General features: G+C 36.7%; 1 protein-coding gene across 3 annotated transcripts in view; it reads left to right on the plus strand.

The window, feature by feature from the left end:
* LOC146003854 (beta-1,3-galactosyltransferase 1-like) overlaps positions 1 to 26,738 on the plus strand; it is an 87,996-nt gene extending 61,258 nt beyond the window's left edge. For all 3 annotated transcript variants that reach the window (XM_083142328.1, XM_083142337.1, XM_083142338.1), the window contains exons 2-3: positions 1,052 to 1,217; positions 19,274 to 26,738. In XM_083142328.1, the coding sequence (XP_082998454.1) occupies positions 1,052 to 1,217; positions 19,274 to 20,223 (1,116 nt within the window). In that variant the 3' untranslated portion in view covers positions 20,224 to 26,738. The remainder of the gene's footprint in view (positions 1 to 1,051; positions 1,218 to 19,273) is intronic.
* The last annotated feature ends 249 nt before the right edge of the window (positions 26,739 to 26,987 follow it).

Here is a 26,987-nt window from a genome sequence, read left to right on the forward strand (position 1 = left end):
TACTTTTTAATTTTAACTTTTTTACAAGTTGAAACAATCATGTGTTTAAGTCCATTTTATGCTCAGAAGGGCTAATCGGGACTGAACCTGCAGTTTATAGTGGGATCCAAATCATCATATGCCTCCACCGGGTATTGAATCAGGGACCCCGTGATTATAAGGCAGTGACACCATTGGAGAGACTCTCACGGGACATCTTCTGATTGAAGATGATATACTGTTGAATTGTACACACTGTTATTGTCCCTGACTAAACTCCAATCCCGTTCATAATGCACATGCTATTTAGCACACTTCATCTGCATAGTATATAGGGTTGCCAGATATCCCGTATATACGGGATTGTCCCCTTTTTTAAAGAATTGTCCCGATATTCCGGAAAATGTTCTCGGGACGCCCATTTCCCCTGTATTTAGCTATAGAAATAATAAGTGAATGAGAATAAATCATGTTCTGAATTTTATAGTAATGCATTGGAAAAAAATGCCCTCTTAAAGGATGCCAAGAGTTCACTCAAATATTAATATATTTTGTCAAAATGTTAGAAATTCGGGATTAACAATGCTTTTAACAGCAATTGATTTTGTAATGTTTAAAAATGTTATAAGAAATAAATTTAGCTATATAATCTGTATGTCCCGTTTTTTTATTTTAGAAATCTGGCAACTCTAGCATAGTACTTTAGCAGTTCATACAGAACTAGTTTCGAAAAGACATTCAAAGAAAGGATAGGCATATCTTTTTCAGAAATGAAATATTTTAGTTTTCCCATACTAGAAATGAGCAGTTCTGTTAGATATCTAATTTCTCTTAAAACTTAGGTTTGTCACCCTCTAAAATCATGGCTGTCTCATTGTTGTTTTACAGTTCTATAATATTTCGTATCAATTTAGATTAAGTGATAGTTATTATGTGAATATTATAAAAAAAATAGTAGTTGATAATATGATCTCCTTATTATCACTACTTATTCCTTGGTATGAACATTTTGCTACATGTAAGCTTATATGTTACATATTTTGAAAACGAAAGATTTTCTTTCTTTAATCAGATGGAGAAAGTGTACAGTCGTGGCCAGATGAACCCATTGCAAAGCCTAAAACATGTTGGCGGACACAGCAGGAAGAATTTGCGATGTTTTATTATCTGCATTTTCGTCCTCTTCCTACTGTTGATGACATATTTTCCTGTGTACCACCAGGTCCAAGTTCGAGAAGGTAATGTAACAGATGAATTTTGTTCACTCTCTTATTTCTCATGTAGAGCATGAAGCATCTTCAACATATCAAATGTGGAATTTGTTTTAAGTGTAGTGTTGTGTAGCTTCAGTTGATGTATACGTATTTTTATGCAGGACCTACACAAAAGAATGGTGCAGTTTTAAAATTTAATACAAATTTTATTTCTCACCTTATATGGGCACAACATATCCCATCAGCGGCGGCAACGTCCAAGTTTCTTATGGGTTAATTTCAATCCTTCAATGTGTTCACCCTGGGTCACACGACACACACATCCATACAGTAATCAAACTCACCCCAGACTCGGTTTATCATGTCAGCTGTAATCGCCTGCAGTGAATGCATTATCCAATCACTAAGTTCATGGATGGATGTTGGCAATGGTGGTACATCAACGCTGTTTTTAATGAACACCCCCCCCCCTCCTTAATCACATAAAGTTAGATCTGGCATACGGGATGACCAAGGGAGAAGGTTGTTGTCGCAAAAATATGCAGTGTGAGCCAACAAAATAAAGAAGAAGGTTGTCTCCATTTGCAGCACATCCAATCCAGCACCATGAAAGAACATGATTGAGAAGTGTTTGTACATTTCTGTGAAAATGTGGGTGGGGGGAGGAGGAGCTGTGTCCAGTTGTAGAATGTAATCATCATAATTGGTATTCATTTGGGCTAACAACTAGTTTTCCAACATGTCCAAAAATGAGTGACCAGACACAGTTGCTTCAGTGAAGAAAAAAGGGCCGTGAACTTTCTTTTTTGGACACCGCATAGGAAACATTGACTTTGGAGAGTCATGCTGGTGCTCTCTCTGTGCATGTGGTTGCTCGGTTCCCCAGATATGGACATTGTCTCTTCACCTTGCCACTGATGTGGAATGCAGCTTCATCGGATATCAGTCTTTCTACGAAACTATCTTCCTCTATTTTCAACTGCATCTCCTCGCAAGAGTCGCACTTTTTCACTTTGTCTGCTGGTGTAAGGGTCTCAAATTGCATCTTGTACGGTTTAAAACATAGCTGTTTACACAACACCTTCCACACCATCATTTTTGGCATGCCCAATTTCCTGCATGATCTAGCCGCTGACTTGCGGGAACTTCGCTGGAATGCCTCACAATGTTCAATGTTGTTATCAGACACACGAGGTCAACCATTACTCTTGCCTTTACACGTGTATCCAGTTTCCATAAACTGTTGGTACCACCTGGTTATATTATTCTTGTGCAGTGCATCTTTTTTGAACCGTGCATGAAACTCATGCTGCACTGTAATCACAGATCTGGACATCTCAAAACAGAGTACACAGAAAACCTTCTCCTGCCGCGATGCCATCTTGGAAACAGACTCCGGCACCCTGCAGTAAGCATGAAGTGCTAACTGCTGGTAACGCATGAGAAATTTGGACAGTTGCCGCCATCGGCAGAGTATGTTGTGCCTGTGTAAGGTGAGAATTGTTATTTATTATTATGAACTTTCGAAATTGCACCATTCTTTTATATATGCCATGTATTTTCGTATTGTCTTTGATATTATGTGAAGTGCTTATTGCAGGTTTGCATAAAGTAAAATGCCCAACCTTGAAAATTTTTATTTATTTCTTTTGTGTTGTTGCAATGAACCTTTCAAAGAATGTATAAGTAACTAGATTAAAGCTGATGAAATAAAGTTAGTGGAAATTTTGTTATAGGTGAGTAGGTTCTTAAAAGATGGTAGAAGCTTTTGTATGTTTTTATAGTCCTATATTTTTCTGCCTTGGTCATGCCACTGGTGCTTCAGTTGCACATCATCAAGTGGCAGTCTTCGTTTATGTTGCCCAGTGCAGAAAATGTGTTCCTGTAGACAATTAAAGTGTCAGTAATGTATCTGGATGTAATGTCTTGATCACATCAAACAAGAACTTACTGAAACTACCATGAAAATGTTATTCAAATGCTGTATATAGTTTGGTGTCTTAGCAAATTAACATTTTTGGATACTTTACAGAAGGTGCTAGATATTTTTTTTGCTGGAGCCAATGTCCGTAGGGGAGTGGTTGTCACAGCATGCTACACAACTAGGGATTCCTGGTTTGAATCCCAGCCTGGACATGGGTGTTCTTTGCAAGTGTCCCTTCACCAATTTCATCATATTATCACACATCCTCACCTTTGCAGTTAGCGAAAAGTGGCAGAAAATTGAAGTAAAATAAACCAAATCAATCAATCATTTTGTAGCAAATCAAGTTACACGTGTTATGATCAAATGTTTTATCCTAGAGAATTGTGTGCTGTGTGTTAAGTTTCTTCACTTCCATCTCAGCAAAGTTTTATTAAATGATCTTTAAGATCTGGAACTTTAATATGGGGTTGGGCCTTCCCTATGCCATAGAGGAACATAATAAGTTGGATCCCACTTTAAACTGTAGGTCCAGTCCCTATTAGCCTTACTGTGCATAAAATGGACTTAAAACCCCAATTCAATCACTCAATGAATCAATTTAATAGAGAGTTAAATCAGAGTCTGTTAAAATATATCAGGGTTCCGGAGAACCTGGAAATAATTTAAAAAAAAAAAATCATCAAAATCTCAGGGAAAATTCACGTAAATGATCAAGGAGTCACAATGAAGTACATATGCCTGTTAATAATACATAGAGGCACATTTTTGGTAAATAAAAAAGCAAAATTTCAGTACAAAAACAAGTCAATTTTGGGTTCTAAAGCGGTAAATAAAATAAAACTTTGGTGTTATAGCGGTGAAAAATCATATGAAATGACATTTTGGTTTTAAAATTGTGAATATAATCCTAAATTTTATATAGAAACTACACTTATTGCACAAAATTAACATTTCACTTCTAATAGCACATTTATGTAGTTATCAGAGTATTAAGTTTATATCTGTGCAAAGGAGTCAATTTTTGCTTCTCAAATATTAACAGCAGAATTAATCAATTTTCCATGATTTGCATAACTCGCAGGATAATTCAGACCTCAGAAGGTGACTATTGAGGAAAGGGTTCAACAGCGTTGCCAGGAACATGCCTCTCATACAAAAGAAAAAAAAGAATGGTGTGGTTCTATTCTCAAAACCATAGCTTTGGTGCAGGATGAATTGAATGTCATACAAAATGGTGCATCGATTGATAACTGCTGTTGTGCTGTGTAATGGTATAGTGGGGTTAAGCCACGACCGCGCGAGATGTTTAAGAGGAAGCGGCTGTGCAACGATCGCAACTTCAAGGATAGAACAAAAACCCACACTATATATCACAAATACCTTTTTTGTGTCGCCCTTCTCGCACGACAACGCAGGAGTCTACAAGCAGCGTCGACGAGAAGCGCGAGACAAAGCCCTGTAATAAATGTACACCCTATATATATATGTATATAATGCACACACAAAATTAGAGGGTCCGTCAACGAATAGCACTCTGTGCCTTCTCCGTTGAATTCATTCACAATCTCAATTACTATATATCATCCAATCTTATCTTTTGGTCTTGCCCTCATGTAAATACAATATTACTCAATAGTACCTTTGGTACAGATCTATCGTTGCCTCGTGATGCGTATCTCGTGCGCGTTTATATCTGTTGGCGCACAATAGTTTTGTGGTAAGACAAATTTTGCTATTTGCTACATTCAATCATCGACAACGTATTGCATTGCACAAATATCATGTATTTCAAAAAACAACAATCAAACAGGTAATAATTGCCCAATATCAACAGGGTCAACATAAGCCCAATACTAGTTTCACAAAGACGTGCGTCCACGTCGAAATTCCAAAAAACACGTCCAGCGTGTATAAATTTAATTGACTTCAACCATTCACTTCATTAACAACACGTATTCAGTATACTGACCTTTCCCTCGGCCCATTCAAACATTAAAGATTTAACAATTACAATACATCATAGCCCGTACTTTCGCTACAAGCAAGTTTTCCTTTTGCATCACACTGTTTTTACTTTTACATTAACAAGTTTTTGCATTTTAACAACATTACCCCCAATTCTCCTGATTCTTAATGCTACCGTGGAAAAGGGCGCAAAAGTACAATTGGAACAAACGTCCCGAATCAATAAATAAAGGGGGGGGGCAAAACGAAGGTTCGTAATTTAGCGTTAGCGACGAGGACTTCAACTCGACGCCCCTTTGTGACTACCAGCCTACTATCAAGTAAGAATCAATCTGTTCTGTTCCCACTGATTTTGACGTATAATTATCTTTCATTAATTCACTTAAAGCGTTCAAGATGTCCAAAAGGCGACGCGCAACAAAAAAGTGAGAAAGGGTGAGGAGAACCAGAATGCAATAAAAGTTTTATGCGCAATGCTTACGCGTGGTTAAAGAGAAATACGACGTGGAACTTCGGCACAAAGATGTTAAGTTCATTATCACAGCAGAGAGAATTTACGTACCTACGCCAAACAAGCTTCGGCCTCAGAGTCCTCGTAAGGCCGCTGCCCTATTTAAGTCCTTGTCCTCTTTGATATCGACCCATTCCTTAAAAGGCAAACTAGGAGAACTTCCGTCCGTAGGTGCAGCACGCTGGCCACGTCTCTCGCTGGCTAAGTTGTGCAAAAGGAGTTTGACCTTCGCGTTCCCGTCGATTCAGAAGTCGTTGAAGCAACTACCGAGGTGTTTTACGTCCTCAGCGCTTGTACCAAGTCTGCCGCAAGAGGCAGCACTGGTCACTGAGCCATCGAGGATGAACGGCCTCTGATGGCGGAAAATTAAACTAATATTTTACGTGAAATTTTCCCAATATGTAGCGTTTGTGATATGTGGATATAAAAACGTTACAGCTGTTCCAAAAACAGTGATAACATGATGACCCTCTCAAAACCTCCTTCTTCGGTGCACCCATGCATTGTATGATAATTTTTCAGCAATGTTTATTTACAGGAAGTATATTTTCTGTAGTGGATATCAATGTTGATAGTTTATCTTACATATTATTGATTTCACTACTTTTTACTGATGAAGTAATTAAATATGATTGCATAGAAACAATGTGAAATGTCAGTCTGCATGTTATCAACATATTAAAAACAACCGAGACAAAGTCATAACATACACTTTTTTTGCTGGAAGTCTTAATTTTTGCATCAACCTTGATCCTTCAGGGATGAGAGATAAGAACAAGATGTGTAAAAAAGCTTTAAATGTGTTTAACACTGTTTTTGATAAATACTATAAAGCGCAATGAAATAGTACAGTCATACTGCCCTCCTTTTTGCTAGGATTTTTATTTATCTTAACACTATCTGTAGACAAAGATCTGGTGAGATGATAGTAAAGGCAATGGGATACACCAGCTGGGTGTATTTGGTTGTTGAATTGAAGTTTTAAGTTCACTTTATCCACAAAGGTTAATCGGGGCTGGGCCTACAGTTTAAAGTGGAATCCGAACCACTGTGCAATGTGCCTCCACTGGGTATCGAACCTGAGACCTTTGATTACAAGGCGACGACGATACCACTGCCGTTGGGAAAGTGCAGGGTGTATTTGGTGTCCTTGCTCCCAATTAAGAGTAAACATTTGTAACAAACTTTTTCCTGGCCTGGCCTGTAAAGATTAACTATTACAGTATTGAACTCGCAAAGTAGCCCAATTATGAAAGGTTTCTTGAGCATTAGCTTTTTTTTGTAAATTATTAAAAATTTACATATTTTCTTCTGTGTTGCCAGCCTCTGTGACGGAGTTGTTAATACACTGGACTATGATGCTAGGGGTCCCAGGTTCGAATCCTGCCTTTGGCATGGGTGTACTTTGTGAAAGCCCCTTTATCAATTTCATCATATGATCATTCATCCTCATCTTTGCAATTGCCAAAAGTAGCAGAAAAGCTAAATGAAATAAATCAATCAATGTTATTCACGATGTTGTGTTACCAAATCACATTTGTTTGCAGTGCAATTAGAGCCCTGCAACACTAAATTTACGTGTAGTGTTAAATCACTTAATCCGTCGCGCAACAGCCCATGAAGGGCCTAGGCGTACCTACCGACTGCCGGTCTCCCTCCCACGCTTTCATTCGTCACCTCTAAGCGTGGAGATCTTCAACCGGTATTGGAATAGTCGGGGGGTCGGCCCGACGTATCCCCAGCCGTTATAGTAGGTCTCCGTGACCGGATTACGCTCACTCACTCGGAGCTCCCCAATTTCCTCACGATGGTGGGTTGCCACCGGCCCTATACGTAGGCCGAATAAATTCCGACCAGAGCCGGATTCGAAAACTTACTTTCCAATAATTTTGATTTTTAGTACAATAAACACACACTGTCTTGTCCTCATAAAAATAGTTTTTCGTTCAGTAAAAGGTGTGTCATGACTTGCTATTGGATTGTTGGATGCCAGATAATAATTTTAACAAAATATGCAATTCCAGTTTCACTTTCAAATGCTGATCTATCGCTAGGCTGTTATTAAATTGGTATGTTTTCCTTTTGGTCCATTAAGTTTGTAATTTTTTATCCTTTCACTAGTTTCAACTCCTTTATTCTCTTTTCAAGAGATAGAAGGTTGTTTCATTCTTTGTTTTATGCAGAAAATGCACAACATTTGTAATTAGATGCACAAATTGAAAGAAACATAAATATTAAGTACATAAGATTAAGTTAATTGTTTTTAATATACTGTCCACAAAATATGCACTAGCTTGAATTTCTGAAGTCTAGTGATCAGTGACTATATCTCTTATATGTGTGCTAAGGATTCATAATCCTGTCTGCTCACTATTCTGTATAGAAAGTAATTGATTGAAAGTTAATTCTCCTGTACAAGACATAAAAACATGCTAAAATGTAATTATTGATTGGATTTTTTTTATCCACAGCAAAGTTTTGTAACAATTATATCAAGGAGTTACAGCTTTATTGGGGGTGTTAAGTGTTCCTTAATTGAACCATTTTGATTTTCAGTTGTTGGAGCCTATGTTGGAAGCAGTATAAGGATTTAACAAACACAACACACATCTATGTTTTTGTCCTGTTTTGTTTTATTTTTTGCTTACAGTTACAAATCCTGGTAATATACACTGGTTAAGCCTTTAACAGATAAAGTACAAATTTTCAGATGTGATTTCCCCCGCCCCCTTTTCTCTTAAATCTTAGAAATTCTGAAATGACCCAATTGGTGTCTTGGGAGGTATCTTTACCAACCGAGGTAGAAAAGTCACAAATGTGTAGATCTTGTAGTGATTATGTAAGATGTAGAAGTGTATCTCAGTTGAATTGTAAGACTTCAACGTCTGTTCTTCTGGACAATTTGTTGTTGTGATTCACTTAGAGAGTAATAAGAATAGACATGTTTTAAAAATGCAGTAAAATCTGATGTTTTATTTTCATTGTAATTACCCTGTCACTTGGAGAGATAATAGGAAAAGGGATAAGAGGACAGGGTGCACTAGACAAAAAAAATATGTATTCTTTGAACTCTTGGCAGAAAAAGAGCAACATCTATGGAAATTGTACTGCTATTAAATCAATACAAACCGAAGAGCATCATAAGAAAAAGGGGGGGAAACTTTGTATCTCCCAATAGCTGTGTGCCTTAAGCAAACATGTTCAGTCTGCAAAGATTTCTTGCATGTATCATTGTAAGTTTCTTTTCACAAGTTTTAAATTGGAAAAGTAATTCTGAAATATATTTAAAAAAGTCAAGATAGTATCTTAATTTTTGAGTGAAATTACATCTAAGTATATAATGTAGAAGCATTATTTTCTGTTATGTACAAACTTCACTAGAATGAGATAGTGTCAGTTTGTGCGTGTATTTGCTCATTTTCAGGTAGACAGGAATTTTAAAACTAAAAGACATTCTCTTATATGGCCAGAAGTTAAAGGAAATCGATCAGATAAGTATTTAAAGCGACCACCTTGTAAAAAAGGAAAGCCATAGTTGATTGTTTGGTTCACAGTTGCACATTTCAAGATATTCACCTGTGTTAATAGTGAATGTTTTTGATGAGGAATGTTGGAAAGTGAAATGGGAGTTAAGTTTCTATTTCATTTTGTGTCCTAAATTTAATTTCAATTTCTTACTAATAAACATTTTAAGGTTGTTTTTCCTAATCCTAATGTAGGATATTCCAGTGCATTCTTTACTTCAAAAAGAATAAATCTGCACATATTTTAGTGGTGATTTCGCATGTACACTGGAAACCAATTTGCTCATTATTTTACCACTCCCATCTGAAAAAGGATATAAATTATTTTTGTAGGAAACTGAGAAATAGTGCTGTGTGTAAACTGTTCAGAAAATCACAAAAATTATGTTTTCCTAATCTGTCAAAAATTTTGTGGTGCCACACAAAGCTTCAGTGTGTAACACTACCATGTGCTGTGCATATGTTGTTTTTTTTCTGTCAGATTTTAATTTAGCACATGTATGCATGTACCCTTAGTCCAAATATTTATTCTCAATATTATATATTAAGTTTTGTTCAGCATGCTGCTTTATTATTATTATTTATTATAACCAAAACTATTCTTAAGTTGGCTGCAGTATTTTATTTGTATTTTTATCATTTTTTATCTTTGAATCCTTCCACTTATTCTGTCTCTCCCCACTTGAGAATTTCCTGCACCTTTAATTCAAAAGTCTACCTACCCTCCCAAAGGCAGAAACACCAATGGTTGAATACCTGCAGAGGTTTTTAGAACTTTGGCCCCAGCAGTGGCGTGCCCAAGATTTTCGAAAGGGAGGGGTTTTGTACACCATTTCTGGTAGTCAGCTTTCATGTTGCTATATTTTTCTACCTTGACGTTCTTTTTTAAGTAATACTGGGCCAAAGGGGGGGTTATAACCCCCACCAACCCCCCCTTGTGCACGCCACTGGGCCCCAGTACCTCAAGTTTACTGCCTTCTATATGGATGTGTCGAAGTAAATCAAATCAGTTTGTTGCATCTTTGTTGTAAACTCTGAAAGTTGCAATTACACATTACATCCTGCCTTTTCCATACACTTGACAGAAGTGCATGTAGTCCTAAAGGACCTGGACTTGGGTGACATTTTCACTTTCGAAAAATTCTTATTTGCACTGATTCGATCAAGTGTGCTCCAAAGTCTTTAATCTCTGACTCCAAGGCATCCTGCAATGCAGCATATCCTTCAATAGCTCGTTTCCTTATCTGCCAGTCATTAGGCCCACTTCTGTGAGGTCCCCAGTCACGTAGGCATAAAGGGGAATGAAGCAACCAATGCTGCTTCCAAATCTGACAGAAGGCAATGTTTTTGTTCACCTTCTGTCATCTAGGGATCTGCAAAAAGGTTTTCATTGGCTGGAAGGGTGGGATGATGTGATGAGGAACAAGCTTCATCCTATCAAGCCTACCATTGGTGCATCACATTTCTAGTACAGTCCCACCTTCCGAGAAGGAATCATTTTAACTGCTTCAAATTGGACACAGCCATCTCGCACGTCTTCATTTGCTGCAAGAGCTGTGCCATGTCTACAATATATGTCGATTTAAATGTTTGACACACCCTTCTCGAATGCGTCAATTTTAATTTCCTTCAGACAGAATTGTAACCTTCCCATGTTGGGAGATGATGACAATGTTCTAACAAATGTGTTTAGCTTTTTGCGAAGAGCAGGCCTCTTAAACTGTTTTCTGAGGAAGTTTTTAGTTTCTCCTTATTAAGTGTGTGTCCTGTGCAAGTCCCTTTACAACCTTGCACTTTTAACCTTTCTCAGGAGGCTCTTTATAATCCTTTTTAAACTTTTAGCTAAGGGTGTTAGACGAGGCTTTTTCCTTGTAAATTTTGAAGGGTGGACGATGGCCATGTGTCGATGCACTCAAAACTTTAAAGTTAGAGGCAGCTGGAGCATGGTGCTTATCGCATTACCTCCAAGAAATGGCTGAGATCAAGAATGTGTGGAACCCTACACCCACATTTGCATGAGGAACTTTACCTTTACTTAGGGATAAACTGGTATGCAATAACAAGCACTAAGGAAAGTTGGAGCACCATTTATTTGCACGGGTTTTCCAAAGTTTCCAATGGCTATTTTAATATATTTGTTTGTTGCCAGCAAGGATAGTGTTCTGAAATTCTTTTTTTTCAGTGACTCACTTTCACTTTGTTTTCATAAATACTTAATAAACTTTTAAGTGTTTTTTTAAATCATTTGAACTTTTACTGGCTACTGCATCTACTCGGTGTTCTATTTTTGGTGATTTGATGTCACTTTCTCCCTTTTGGGTGATAGGTGAAGGGACGAACAGTGACATATACATGCCTGACCAGGGTTCAAATCTAGGGTCTCTGGCTTTGTAGCACATTACTCTCGCCACTCTGATACAGAAGTCTGCTCTACCCCATCTCCTACGGAGTGACTGGAATTGGGCAAGGGCAGAAAGATCATTGGGTTGATTATAACATTTCCATGGACTGGTTTGATAAGGGATGCATGTTATCTACACCTCTATGATGTGCTACTCAGCATAGTGAAAGCTTTTGGTTTACTATATACTTATCATGATCTTATTTTGTGTTGGTATATTTCTTATGTTACTTTTGATGCATGATGAGGTGATAAATTGATGAAGGGACATGCTTGTCCTTGCCAGGATTCAAACCTTGACGTTTGAGTGGCAAGATTATGAGTTGAGCAGTCAATGCGTTCACTTACCAAGATGACTGAATTTATGTATCAGGTAGTCCTTTTAATTTTTGATCGTTTATATGGTCAGAAGTAAAAAATCATTAATCTTAACAAGTACTTTTATTATTGAATTTACAATTAAATGCCATATCACTTCTCGACATTCCTCATTATAAAATTTTTCAATTTCCAGGCTTGATTTTGGGCACCTCAAGCACAAAACCCCCACTGCAGCTGATGCCATTTCTTTTTTAATCTACAGCTTGTAAACTTACTAATTTATAACTGTATCATCCTATAAACATTTTCTCCATTTTGCTTTCAGCATTATTTGTATGTGTGTAGTTCACATGCACTTTGTGAATTTTGCACTGCATTGCTGTAATCCAGTGTTGTATTTTCCTATTAATTTTGTTCATAATTTTTTAAAACTAATGATTCACTTTGAACTTCCAGCTTGTATTTGTAGAGATAACCCTGTTATTATTTTTCTATATAAATTTAAAAAAAATAAATATGTCTATGTAACCACCACCTTAAATGTGTTGTATACTAAACTTGTAAGTTAGAACTGTTGATTGTAAATTTTATTGATTGTGTATATTTTTGAGAACACATATTTTTGTATATTTGAAATTTGTGTGGATGAAGTTTGGATATTTTAATTTCACTTTGTTTGCCCACATTTACGTATATGGAATCAGATCTTCAAAATTCGACTTCTAAATTATGTTTAAGGTGATTAACCTTTAGACTCCCGAGCAGGTTTACGAAAGTACCCCCATTCTCGGTGGGAATTTTAAATTCGAACACTCTTTGGAGGAAAATTGTTATAACTCGGGCACTATGGGACCAATCTACTTCGGATGACTTTTGTTTTGCAGCTAAAACATCAGCGCATGCAACCCTGTACAATTTAGAACCCCCGACCGAGGAAGGGGGCTTGGGGGACATGACCCCCGAATTTCAATGGAAAAAACATAAAAATCTGGAGTTTGCCCCCTTCTTCCCCCACTATTTTGGGGAGAGGGCGCAAACTTTACTATTCTCTTCAAAGAATGGACATTTCCAAAGAGAATGAAACATGCTTCATGTTCCTGGGTGCCATACAAGTTGAATAATGAGCCAAAATGTGAAACTCTGTTCGGAAATGTGGCATAAATATATTGCGGAGAGGGGGGAGGTTGGTCATCAATGTGAATTTCCCAGACCTGTGTCAGAGTTTCCACCCAAACATAAGAGTATGAAGGTCCAAAAAGCACATTCATTTAGTAATCAGCACCATGATACCATATGGTATCATTGGGCCAGTACGACCTTACTCTGATGATACCATATGGTATCATCGTGGGAGTAGAGGTTAATGGGAAACTTTGCTTACATTAATACATTGTATATTTTATCTAAAGATATCCGTTTGGCGGTTACGCGGAGATAGGTAATTAACTCTGATAAACTTGCTTTTAATTTTTCCACATAAATTTATTTCGCGGTCGATTTCGTGCTCGTAGCAGCGCTAGTTGACGCAGTCCTTTTACTTTCTGCCGAGCAAGACAGTACACTCCTGACGAAGCCACCAGATGGGTGGCAAGATCAATCGCGAAAGAAATTTACGCGGAAAAATGAAAAGTAAGTTTATCATTGTATATTGTTAAATGGTTCTATTACTTTCATGAAACTCTACCTTTTTGTTTTGAATTACCAGTGCCTGAATTATTTTTCTTTATTGCTGACCATCACTACTTGCGTACTATCTCTATTTTGCAGGTCTGTTTCATTCTTATCAACTAGTATTATTCTAGTTGTTACTTAAAAACCATCATAAACATCTTTATGTATGTATGAATAATTTTTCTTTGCAATTGTCCCCATTATTTTATTTTAATTTTGGAACTTGAAAATTGTATCAAGTCTCCATGTGCAGCAAAATATCATGATGGATATGGACATGAAGGCTTAAGTGAAGTGATGCCTTTTACCCTAGTGCAACTCTCTCTCTCTCTCTCTCCTCACTTTCATAGACGAGTTTTCTCCATTTACTTGTATTGTCAAAACAATCAATTCCACTTTTTTTCTAACGATTGGTAAGCCTTTGCCCTCAAGAGCTGTTGTGCCACAGGTTATTAGACTTGCAATCTTCACATTTTTATGGGACATGATTCAAAGGTGTACTTCATAGTACATTCAAATTCTTTGTAGCACATAAGGTTTGATACTTTGGTTTAATTATAGTAAGTTTGGCAACAGATGTGATTGACCACAACCCTTTACATGGCAGGGAGGGGGGGAGGTCTTTTCTAGCGGCTGGTGTTTGCCCTTTCTTGAATATTTTGGCAGGACAGCATGAGAGGAAAGGGGAGTAGTGCTGGGTGCTAATGAATGCCTGAACCTTCTTCTGCCCATGTAGGGTGTTTTACGAAACAAGAAGAGTTAAGTTATTTGTAACAACTGCCAGACTTTGCTGCAAGTATAACCTTCAGTAGAGTAACAGCATCAAATATAAAGAAGGTGGCATCAACTTGCTCAGATTCTGTTGCAAAGAACATGTTAATATTTGCCTGCTCTGTGCACAGATGCTACCAGGGGTAGAGTAGAAGCAGTTCCCTTCTATTTCAACACCATTCCTGTATAAACCTATTCATTATTTTACATGGGTTCTTCATTGCATTCTCATCTATTTTCATGGAACACTATTCCCAGAAACATTTTTTTATTGATTACATAAGAAGTTATAAAACACACAATTAATTAAAAATATATTGAAGGGATGTCCAGAAAGTATATGCAATGGATGTTTGTGGATCATTTTTGGAAATGGTGGACGTTAGTGTATGTTTTTATTTCTGTTTTAGTTACTTTATGCTGCTTTTCTGCCACTTTGCTTAATCGCAGCAATGCTGATGATGAATAATAGAAGAAACACATACCTATGCCTTACTTTGGATTTGAAACCATCATCAATATATGTTGGAAACATGGGCTGGACATCATCTAGATGTTTATATTGATATAGATATACCGTATGGATAGAAATCTGAGATATCTGGAAACACCAGTTTGGGGATGTGTACATGGATCAACATTAATAAAATGCAGTGGGTGGGGGCGCAAATTATAGTAGTGTGGAATGCTTTATGAGAATTCTCTTAACTGGGGCTGATGTCGTCACCCCATGTTCCTCCCACTGATCACTGCTGCCCCCTCAGAAAGACTCCTGCGGGCGGCTTTGATTTGAGAACCAACATGTCTTTTTAAAAACACTCACCACAGTCACCACTTGTGAAAATTTGACTTCGATAACGTGACTGAAGGCTTTGATACACAAAATATGAGAGATCGTAAGTATGAAATATACGATTTTTGCCTTTATTGTTTCTACATGTTTTCTAAAGGAAATTTCTGCTACAATACTTTCGTAAACCATACGAAATGTTCATATTTTACAATACCAATGTGTGAAGACTGCGTAACACACACATACAGAGTTGCCCACCTCCCTCGCAGAGTGGTTAGTACAGCGTGCTACAACACCAGGGCTCCCGGGTTCGAATCTCAACTTGGGCATGGGTGTCACTTCATCAATTTCGTCTTGGTATTCATCCTAATCACCGTGATTAGCCAAAAGTGACACAAAAGAGACTGTAAATAACAAAGACATTGCGGGCAAACTTTCACAGCTTGCAGAGGACGTCAATGGGATGAACTTTCCTTGATAACAGTTTGTTCCTTGATGTTCATTTTGACTCTAGCCCTCAAAAAAGCTTTTTTTTTATGCTGTATGCTTATGGCCATATATCATAGTCATGGTTACTACGGTATTAGCATTTTTCCTGTCTGAGGACGACAAGATCTTTAGTACGCTGCTAACAGGAAAGGATGGCCCTCAGGTTATAAATATCTTAAATGAAACTTAACAAGTCTTTAATGTAACAATCAGCAGTGTGTAACTTGGGGTCGAACATGAACCTCAGATTTCTAAGTAAAGAGTGTCTCAAAAATATGGGACATTTTGAAATGGAAAATAAAAGATGATCACATTCCTGAAGTCGTCTGGGAATGTCCACAGGAATCTGGTCGATTTCGTCACGGATTCATGTCTTTAGTTCTGCAATTGTTGCCGGTCGATGTTCATACACCTTTATCTTTAGGTAGCCCCCACCAAAAAAAAAAAAAGAACCTGTCACACTTCAGGAATGTCTAGGCACAAACGGTAGTCATCTTCCTGCTGTCATCTTCAAAATATGAAGGTCGTCTTGTGAATTAATAACATGTTTACGATAAATTGCATACCCTGTACTATTCGTCTCCATGAAGACACTTGCTTCAAAGTTCATCTTCTTTTATTTTCAATTTCAAAATGTCCCATATTTTTGAGACACCCTTTATATTAAAGGTTTAGCATTCCAAGACATATGTATACATTTTAATAAACGTGGAGATTTGGCCACAGCCCCCTTGCCCACGCCAAGTTACGCCTATGATGATAAACAGCAATGCATAAATTAAGCGAATGGGATAATCTCTGGGGTTTTCATCCTCTCTGCTAGCATGATCCCATTTCCATAGAATACTGACGTCTGTAATATGTCATCTGACAGAAAAAAATAGATATCACTTACATACACACAAGGGGGGAGGTTTGAGTGTAGAATTTTACTTTACTTTTCAAGATATAAGGGCCTCGCTGGTATGATTCGCACAGGGCCTGATTTGAATTCACATGAATATGAAATACACTTTTGAATAACACCCCATAAAATTTGAGGGTTGCAAGTCCAATTGTTATGGAGAAAAGTGGCATTGATTGCTTTTGCCATAGAGAGAAATTGTCTTTCTATGAAAGATAGGGATCACTTCATCTTAAAACATTCCCAGTTTGGGCCATGGATTAAACTGAGTTCATGCTCTTCCAACTTAACTTTCCATCATTAAACTACTTTTAGAGAACCTTCCTGCAGGGAATAATGAACGCTGTGGCAAATTTCTGATTCAGAGTTTGATAAATGTTACCCATGTAACGTTTGGTGCCATTATATCATATGCATGGGATACAGACACAATGCTTAGTTATAATGGTTTGCTTTTGAAAACAGGTCATGTGTGATAATATTTTACTTCATAATGTAACAGAGTTTGAGTACCACTGTCAGTACTAGGGTGACCAGACGTCCTCTTTTATCTGGACATGTTCTCCTTTTTGTGTGTGTGTCTGGTGTCCGGGCAGATTTTTTTGAAATCTGTAAATGTCCTCCTTTTTCGATCCATCGATCATAGTAAATGTGCTGCATAGAGAATGCTTCCACACATAACGATCACCATTTGTTATTTTACGTGTAAAGCATATAACTTGGGGCACGTTAAGGGAGAATTCACACCAAAGAAGCACGTGACATGCGACATGCAACGTGTGTCGCTTGGAAGCGAACCTTCAGTAGTCGATGCAACCTTTCGAACCAAAGAAACACTGCAAGCTGCACATGTCGCACGTCGCTTATGTGTCACTCGGTCTCAGGGCCACGACCTGACACCATGCTCTTGTCAACTATATTGACCTGCGAAAGCTTCTGCTGAAAGTGGTTGACAACTATCAAAATCCCAATTTTATATTTGAGTTGGGAATTTTCGTTTCTTAAGTCCATTTCGGGAGTTTTTGTTTCTTAAGTCCATTTTATGCACAAATATACTTATCAGGACTTGACTACAGTTTAAAGTGGGACGGACCCATGCTACTATGTGCCTCCACCAGTTACCAAACCTGGGATCACTTAATTACAAGGAGACAACATTACCACTTCATCATCCATATTTTTATATTTGTCAACAATCCTACACGTAATCAAACTATTATTACTCTTTATGATTATGCCAGAATTTATTTATCAATATTTAATTTCATAGGTAAATGTTAATTCATGCATAAAATCTTAAATACTGGAAAGGTATTTACGAGGAAAATTCTTGGGCTAAGGGCATTGACTTAAAAAGAATATCGGGTCATGGTTTCACGAAGGTTGAGAACCATTTCTCTAGTGTTTAGGTATTCGCTTTATTCAGGCTGGAAAGTCTAGCGTATACAGTTTGAGGTCAGTGCATATTATTTCTCATTTTTCTCATGCACAACATGCATGCCTCTCCAGAGTTTCAAAAGCTTGCAAAAATTCTACAATGCGATTTACATGTAACAATGTCTCTTGTTACGTGACTAATAAACTGATTAATGCAATTATATCGGTATCATCATGCGAACTGAGTAAAGAAACAAGTATCTCTTGCTGCATGTTGCGTGCACCATGTCTCTTCGATGTGAATTCTCCATAAGTATTCGAACAATGCTCACCGATCATCTGGGAGCTGAACCATGGTCACTTTGACCGAATAAGTCATCAGTATTATTTTAACTCGTTGCTTCGCTCTCTGAGCACCTTCCAGACTGCTGGAACGCATGTAGTCTGTGCAGTTCCTTTTTGAGTCTCACATACATGATACAAAATTTTAAGTGAGAATTTTGATTATTATGTAATATTTACTTTTATGAAATAACAAAGCAAAAGTGTAAATGCAACAATGAACTTGCAAGAAAATATCCAGCTTTCAAGGATGGAAAGAATTGAATATGAGGTAATGTCAAGTGGCTGTCACTTTTCCATGCTGTCAAAAGAGTGCTAGAAATATTCGTGGCACGAAATCATATTTCTTGTCCCAATCTAAACCACCTAAAAATTTCAATAAGTTTTTATTTAATAAGTTAAGCAAAGCTTACTTGTTACGTTTGCATTCACTAACGGGAATATTTGATTCTAAATTCCAAGAATTGAAAAGGAGCAAAATTCTGTGCTTCAAATTATAGATTGGAGGCACGTAGTGGTTCGAATCCCACTTTAAACTGTAGGCCCAGTCCCGATTAGCCTTTCTGAATAAAGTTTACTTATGATTGTCAGGTGTTATAGAATAGATTACGAGATTCTTGATTTGCTTAAAGGTAAGAGAAAATTATTGAAAAGTATCTGAGCAAAAGGTTGGTTTGATTTTTTGTACATTGATTAAATTAAGAGTAATGGCAAATGTGTTGTGATTATTTGGGGTGTCCTCCTTTTTATGGCTTTGTCCTCCTTTTTTGACATGCTCTGTCCTCTTTTTTTGAATGTATGTATCTGGTCACCCTAGCCAGTACAAACTAACTTTTTCAATGCAGGATTTATGGTACACTTGTCTGTATCTACTTTAATAAATCTAACAACTCGTACTATCCAATAATTTTAATATACTGTACTTACATTCCTAGTAGATGCAATTGCAACCTTTTTACTTTCTTGTGCCGTAAACTTAACAGCGATAGTTATTTTCTTAATTGTTTCATTTGCTTTTTGGTGTCACATATTGAATTCTTGTGTTTAAGGATGTTATGAAAATTTTCTTATCTTTTTCTTGCAGCTCCCATAACTGGTTGGAGTGTCAACACAAGTAGAGACATGAGGATGTACATTTTGCCAGATCAGTTTACAGCTATGATACCGCAGCCAGAAATCTGTAATCCTTCACATCTTGACGGCGCAGACCCAAATGGCTCTCTCTTTCTCCTGGTTGTCGTCTGCTCTGCAGTGCCCAATTTTGAGGCCAGAGTTGCCATCCGCGAAACATGGGGTGCAGCATATTCTCAGTCGATGAACCTAACCAGCCTGGTACGTGTTGTTTTTCTGTTGGGTGACCCAGAGAACATAACACTGCAAGATCAGGTGCAAGAGGAGAGTCACAAGTACGGTGATATCATCCAGGAGGGGTTTGTCGATACGTACTACAACTTGACCTTGAAGTCTGTAATGTTGCTCAAGTGGGTAAGTAATCACTGCCCGAATGCACGCTTCGTAATGAAGACTGACGATGATATGTTTGTGAATATTGTGAATCTAGTTCGCTTCCTCAAGAGTAAGACACAGCAAAAGGGCCTACTACTTGGTTCGCTTATATGCGGTGCTCAACCAATATCTAACTCCCAGAACAAATGGTACGCACCACGGTACATGTTCTCGGAACATGTTTATCCGAACTATCTGTCAGGAACAGGCTATGTCATGTCTGCCGATGTAGTGAATAGACTATACAAGGCTGCTTTAGCAACACCTTTTTTCCACCTAGAGGATGTTTATGTGACTGGCATGTGTGCAAAGCGGGCTGGAATTCGACCCCGTGACCACTCGGGATTCACGTATCAGCGTCGAAAGCTGGATGCTTGCACGTATCACAGTGTGATAACTAGTCATCGACTAAAGACTTCCGACATGTATGATATATGGCGCCGTATGCAGTCCTCTAAAGTTAAGTGCCCAATTCGTACCCGGAAAGAGAAAACAAAGATTGGTGCTGTGCGTAACTCTTGTGTTTGATGGGGGCTTTCCCAGGTTGTCAGCTTGCCTGGAATTCAAAAGAGAATTCTTGAAATCAAAGAAAAGCTTAATTCTTAGGTTCATTTTGTTAGTCCTTGACAAGTTGCCTTTTTCTCTCTTCTCCTGCAGTAGGTAACAAATGGTCAATTCAAGGCTGTGAAAATATAGAGGACTGTAGTACTATAGGACAACCTTCAGTGCACCTAGCAGATATATGTAAGGAGGGACAGAGGGTGCAACGAGAGAACCTTTTGATTTTTTTGTGGTTAAGACCGTCGGTCAGACTGATCAAGTTCAATGATTCTGTCGCAAGTAAAGATAAGGAACACCATAATTTTAATCATGTTGGGTGCAAATAGAAGGTTGATGCACCAGCAGTATTTGAATTCCAAATATCAATATTCTAGTCCTTAATATGTGACCTCTATGGGGTACTTGCTTTTGGTCAACGATAGGGTGAATAGGCTTAGTATCAGTGGTGGAAGGTATTTTGGCCATATCATTTTATAGGTTGCCAGGGGGATTTGCAGAAAGATCAGTGTGGTTTTTGAAATGGTTGGTGAAACATATTCTGGCATTAGACAGGAACTGTCTCTGACTAAAAATCTCTTGTGACTAAAAATCTCTTGCGGAAAGAGTCACTAGAATCATGATAACCCCATTAAGCCTTGTTTCCATGATAACCAAAAACTCAATATGCGGAACAAGGCAGAATTTATTTTATTATAAAACATAAACTAAATGTTACCTTTCAACCTTCAACAGTTGACAGGAGAAGGCCACCTTCTGGAACACCTGGAAAGGAATGTTCCAGATAAACAACTTTCTAATAATCTTGTGCCTGGAGGGGAGTGATTTTTGTGTATATATATATCTTCCTGTTTTGTACATTATTTCATTTGTATTTGGTACAGAGTCTGAAAAAAACACCTTGCTAGAAGGTTGAAACGTAACGTTCAGTTTGTGTTTTAAAATAAAATAAATTCTGCCGTGGTCAGCGTATTGAGTTTGTGACTAGAACCATGCCAATTTTTACATTGCATTAGTAAAGAATTTTTAAAGTAGTTTTTGTAGAATATAGTATTGAAAATGTGATTTCTCAAACAACCATGTACAGGAAGAACAAATGTTGAAAAGGGGGGGGGGGGATTTTCTTCAAATATGCTGAAATGTTGGTTCAATTAGTCAAAACATAATGTGGAAGTAGGAGAGCATTCTTTGCTCCATAAGAAATTCCACATATTGCTATAAAACAAATACTAAGACAGATACAATGAAAAATATATAGATTTCAATTTTTTTGCAATATACATTGTGAAAATGAGGAGCAACTCTAAGAGCACCATGAAATTGTCCTTGGAATTTGGGAAGGTTTGCTGGAAAACCTAAATATTACCAAATTTTGCTTTGGTGTTGGGGTGACTACCCTGATATTTGAGGGCAAGAAGATAACTGTAGCTATCTATAATGTAGATCATCGACTGCTAAAGGCCAGAGGTTCAATAAAATATTTCACAAAAGTCCTAGTTTGTCTAAAATCTATTTCAAGATAAGATACATTGCTTCATCCAAGAATATATTCTGCTGTCCCTGGCAACCTTTAGATTACAGGCTTATCTTAAATAATGGTGTCCAGATTTGAAGCTGTTTATTTTTCAGGTTAAATTGTGAATAAAATTACTCTGATTTTCCCCCTATTTCGGATTTCCATGTGAATATCATTGGAACTTGTTTGCCTATGAAAATATCAATGGAAGAACAAAACTGCATTTACAGAAGACCAGCGTTAGTGTAGCACATTCTTTGTACACGATCAATTTGTTCTTTCATGCAACAGTTGTATATGGTGAGGTGAATTTATAGAGAATATACAGTTAGTTTCAATAGTCAATTGTGATAAGATATAAGGCCTATTGCTAGTGTACAGTTTTTTAATGTAATGTGTAGGAAAAACAAATATGATTTACAAGAATGAATCAAAAGATATATATATATACTTTTTTAAAAAATTAAGCTTGTAGTAGGAAGCTGACAACCCTGGAAATATTGCCACCATTCTTCCTTGTACATCGAACTGCAAAGATGATAATAGGCAAATTATCCATCACTATTTTCATTCTTTTCTATTCTACATCCTTTTGAGGAGTGGAATTCTGTTGCTGCAAAGCAGATGGATGTCCTCTGCTTATTGACAGCATTTATTTCAATTCACAGTCATCACATTTTGAAACAGACTGAATGACGATAGTGATGGACAATTTGTATAGTATTTATTTTGCCTTTAGGTGTCCTATTAGTATCCCCATGATATATTATTGTACTTAAAAAGAATCAAAAAGTGAATTATTTATTTTGATCAATTTTTAAGACATATCTAAGTTCCTTCTTCTAGGCAGTACTTGTGCGCTGCACATATAGTTACCGTACGTTGAGCATATGTACAAACATCACAGGCTTTATTGGATTGTATTTCTGTTCGATGTTTGCATTGTTTGAATGGAGCCTTGTACATTCTATTGAAATTAATTATCCCAGGTATTATAACTAACTTTGTCAAAACTTCCTTTATCATTAATCAAATCATTATGGTATTATGCATACATCCACACAGCTTGCTTGATCAGGCTCGAGTGTCTTCTCAACATCCTCATCTATTTCTTGGTGATGCTAATTCAAATGAACAAAACATTACAATCTTAGGTGTTGGGAGGATGGGGGGTTGAACTGGTCCATTGAACCCCCATGGAAATAACATTTTTGTGTAAAGTACACTAACTGTATGAATTGCATAATAATAATAATGGTAATGACAGTTGCACTAGAAATCCAATCTTCTGGTGTATCGAGTAGAAGTGTTTCCTCAAGGATATTATTATCAGTAGTAATAATAAATTTGTTTTATTTTTTTTATTTTTTAATAGTTATTTCTACTTTTCAAGTTTAACAATGGCTTGAAACCCCCTTCTAACAACACTATCTGGGGATGCCATGATTAAGTTTTATGTTATTTGAAGTGTTTTTATTATTTTTGTTTAGCTGGTTTCTATGTTGATTGAACTGATTTATTTTACTTCACTTTTCTGCCACATTTGGCTAATTGCGAAGATGGGGATGAGTGATGATACGATGAAATTGATGAATGGACACTTACAAACATCCATGACAAAGCCAGGATTCGAACCCGGGACCCCTGGCATTGTAGCACGATCTCCTGTTTCCTGTGTATTGGTAAAATGATGATCTCATCAGTATATAGTGTATATAATGTTGGAATCATGTTTCTGAAAACATTTCTAACTTGAATGGCACTTGGTCCAATTTACAAATGCTATATTAGGTAAATGTCCTCCTCCGTAGCCGAGCGGGTTAAGGCGTTCACTCGTCTTGAGATCGTTCGCTGCGGGATGGCGTAGGTTCGAATCCGGCTCTGGTCGGAATTTATTCGGCCTACGTATAGGGCCGGTGGCAACCCACCATCGTGAGGAAATTGGGGAGCTCCGAGTGAGTGAGTGTAATCCGGTCATGGAGACCTACTATAACGGCTGGGGATACGTCGGGCCGACCCCCCGACTATTCCAATACTGGTTGAAGATCTCCAAGTGAAACCAGCTGTGAATAAATTTTATTTTACAAATTCAGTATGTAAAACATGAATTTTAGCATACAAAAACCTAATAATGACCTGCTGAAATTTTTTCTTTTCTCTTTTGTGTTGTTTTGTGTTTGTGCCATTTTAATTTTTCATTGTACAGATGAAAAATCTTTCAGATGAAAAATCTTTACAAGTTCAGAAAATATGTCAAAATCAGGGTATCTGAAGCACAAAGGGGCACTGGCATATTCAGAACCTCTGCCACTTCGCTCTGAGGAGTAACAAAATTGTGTCCATAAGTCTGACATATAACCTGTTGATTTTCAGTTCATATCTTTCTTGTACTATGCCCCTTAATATGTTTTTCAGGATACAAATACAATTAGTTAAATGTTATCAGCATAATGACTGCCATATTAATGTTGATTAATTTATTATAAACTCACATCAGATAATATTCAACGAAGAAGTTATGTTCATTCACCCTTACATGAAAATATCAACATTTTAATTTGCTATCGATGAAAGTGATTGGAGGTTTGAGCCAATTGTTGGATCAGTTTGGCTGCTCATGTTCACAATTATTAATACCTTCTGATGATATAGTAAGATATTTGATATACTGAATTAAATTTAATTTCAAGTAAAACGTAGCATGTTTTATTAATAGAACACTGTAATACAATTCTCATTGAATGTACAAGGTTCCGGATGTTGAGTTTGTAACATATATATTCTAATGATTTTTATTATTCCAGATGTAGAAACATTATTTTAATAAGCAGTGTATTTTTGTGTGTGATCTCCATTTTTTAACGTATTGTGTGGTATAAAATCAGCTTGCTCCCTCCCTCAAAAGTAACTTGAACTTGAGTAGAAGTCTTCCCTCTTGTCAGTGTGTTTTCTAAAGCTGCGGTGTTGTTTGCATGACATATTTGGTTTTTTGTACTCGATATGTTAAATGACATATTGATAGTTGAGCATAGATAAATAAGAAAATATCGAATTCACATTTTGCAGTTTGGTATCTCTAAGCTAACTAAACCATAAAAGAGACATGGATAAAATTCAAAGCATTAAATTTCAGTGTTGCTTTTGTATTTGGTATGTGTAAATTGAAAATTTAATCTTTAAATAAAGGACTAAATAACTCAAGATTAAAATTTAGATTTGATGTTTTGCAGACTGAATAAAAAAGTGTTGATTTGTAATCAATTTTTTTAAAATATATATTTATATCTTCTGTGAAGATAGACTAAAAACAATTAGTGGTAGTTGACAAAAAAGACACATTTGTGTCTGTAGAGAATGGAAGATGAAATGAACCCAATCTTCTTCATAAGAATGTTCATTTTGGAGATTTCTAATTAATTTTCATTATAATGGAACCGTATAAATGGTCATGTATGAAAACTCAACCTGCACAGGTAAAACTGTGGAGGTGAAAACAGGCAAAACCAGGCTGGCTCCAAGTCCTGATCAATCCTACATTTTTCAGTACGTGTACATGAATGCTGGTGTTAATTTGGAATCCATTTTTTTGTGCGTGTTCAATTTCTGAAATTAATTCAAATGCTTCATCTTGCTATTATATCAATGCATGCATAAATACTGGTCCAATCTCAGTTTTTAATAATATACTTGATGTCCTTACGTCTGTAAATTTATATAAAAATTAACAGCAGGTCTTACCCTGAGTTTCCTGTTTGTTTAAGTCATGGGCATATGAGGTATTTTTTTTCTTGATAGACAAATAAATTTCAAATTCCTTCATCTTGTCATTCTTGCATACTTGTGCACACAAGCATCAAAAGCAATCAGCAAATACCGGTTGCTGAAAAAAATATAACCTACAAAAAAATTGTCTGTACCAACGCAAGAGAGTGTGGAATACTTTCAGGGCCTATTAATGCAGAGTTGCTTCATTTTTGTAATTGCTGTGATCTGCATTAAAATTAGCACTGATGTGCTCATGGCCTTAGGTGCAAAGTTGAGTACTGATAGGCAACAAGACACTGTTGCAGATTGTCAAGGTTGATGTAACTGAGATATCCCCCTATTTTCTTGTTTTGCTGACGACTTCTAATTCTTCCGTGTACTCCTCCATTAACAATAAAAGACATATTTCTGAGCGTGATATTTGGAACAAACTATTTCATGTTTCTTGATTTTTGTTGTAAATTATAGAACCAATTTGATATGTGCCGTTGCTGTGTTCTAGAATATTATTAACAATTTTGTTTTACATTACATGGAAAATGTTGGTATCACACCGTTGGAAAATATATATTTTTTTTTCTTTGTTTATCTGAAATATTGAAGATCAATAATTATTCCCCAGTTGACGTGCATTTACAATTTCCCCCAGAATTCAGACTTAAATTACCGGAGATGGTTGTTACTCCAATCATTCTGCTAGAACAACTCCTATTCTGTCCAGCTGGTAATATTGTAATGCTTGTTATATTTAAAAGTAGTGGTATTGGATTTACCATTAAACAAGAGAAATGTATTTTTTAAATAAGTTTGTCATATTACTCTTTCAGTCTGTATAAATGTTGAAAATGTTATTTTAATAAATTACAGATATTATCATCTTAAATTAAGCTTGAACCAAAACACACCAATGGAGTAATTGTAGGTTATAAAGACATTTTTTTTAAAACCTGTGGAATTATTTTTCTGTAAGTGATGTATATATGTGTTATGCAATGTTACCCCGTGAAAAAAAGATTTGTTAAAATATTCAATATGCCAATATATTCTTTGCTTAATTTTTGCCAGAAAGTAATGTCATATGCTTACAATAGTGATCAGGTTATAGCAAAACATATTTCTGTATGTGGAAGATGAATTTCATGTAGTTAAGGTGTAAGAATGTTGAAATTAATGTATGTTTGTGAAATATATTCTTTACATGAGATTTTCATGTGGTTTATTTATTCGTATAATTCCTGGATTGTTTTGTACTAAATGTTTGCTTTACTTCCTCATGTTTGGCTTGTTGGATACTTTACATGAAAAACATAATTTGATGTATGTTAGATTAATTTTTAGATTCTATTCTTGTTGCACATGCCGGCCTCCACGGTGGAGTGGTTAGCCCATCACACTACAACGTCAGGGGTTCCAGGTTCAAATACCAGTCTGACATGGGTTTTATTTGTGAATG

The sequence above is a fragment of the Lepisma saccharinum genome, chromosome 1 (assembly GCF_977018435.1).
Source record: "Lepisma saccharinum chromosome 1, izLepSacc3.1, whole genome shotgun sequence".
NCBI lineage: Eukaryota > Metazoa > Arthropoda > Insecta > Zygentoma > Lepismatidae > Lepisma > Lepisma saccharinum.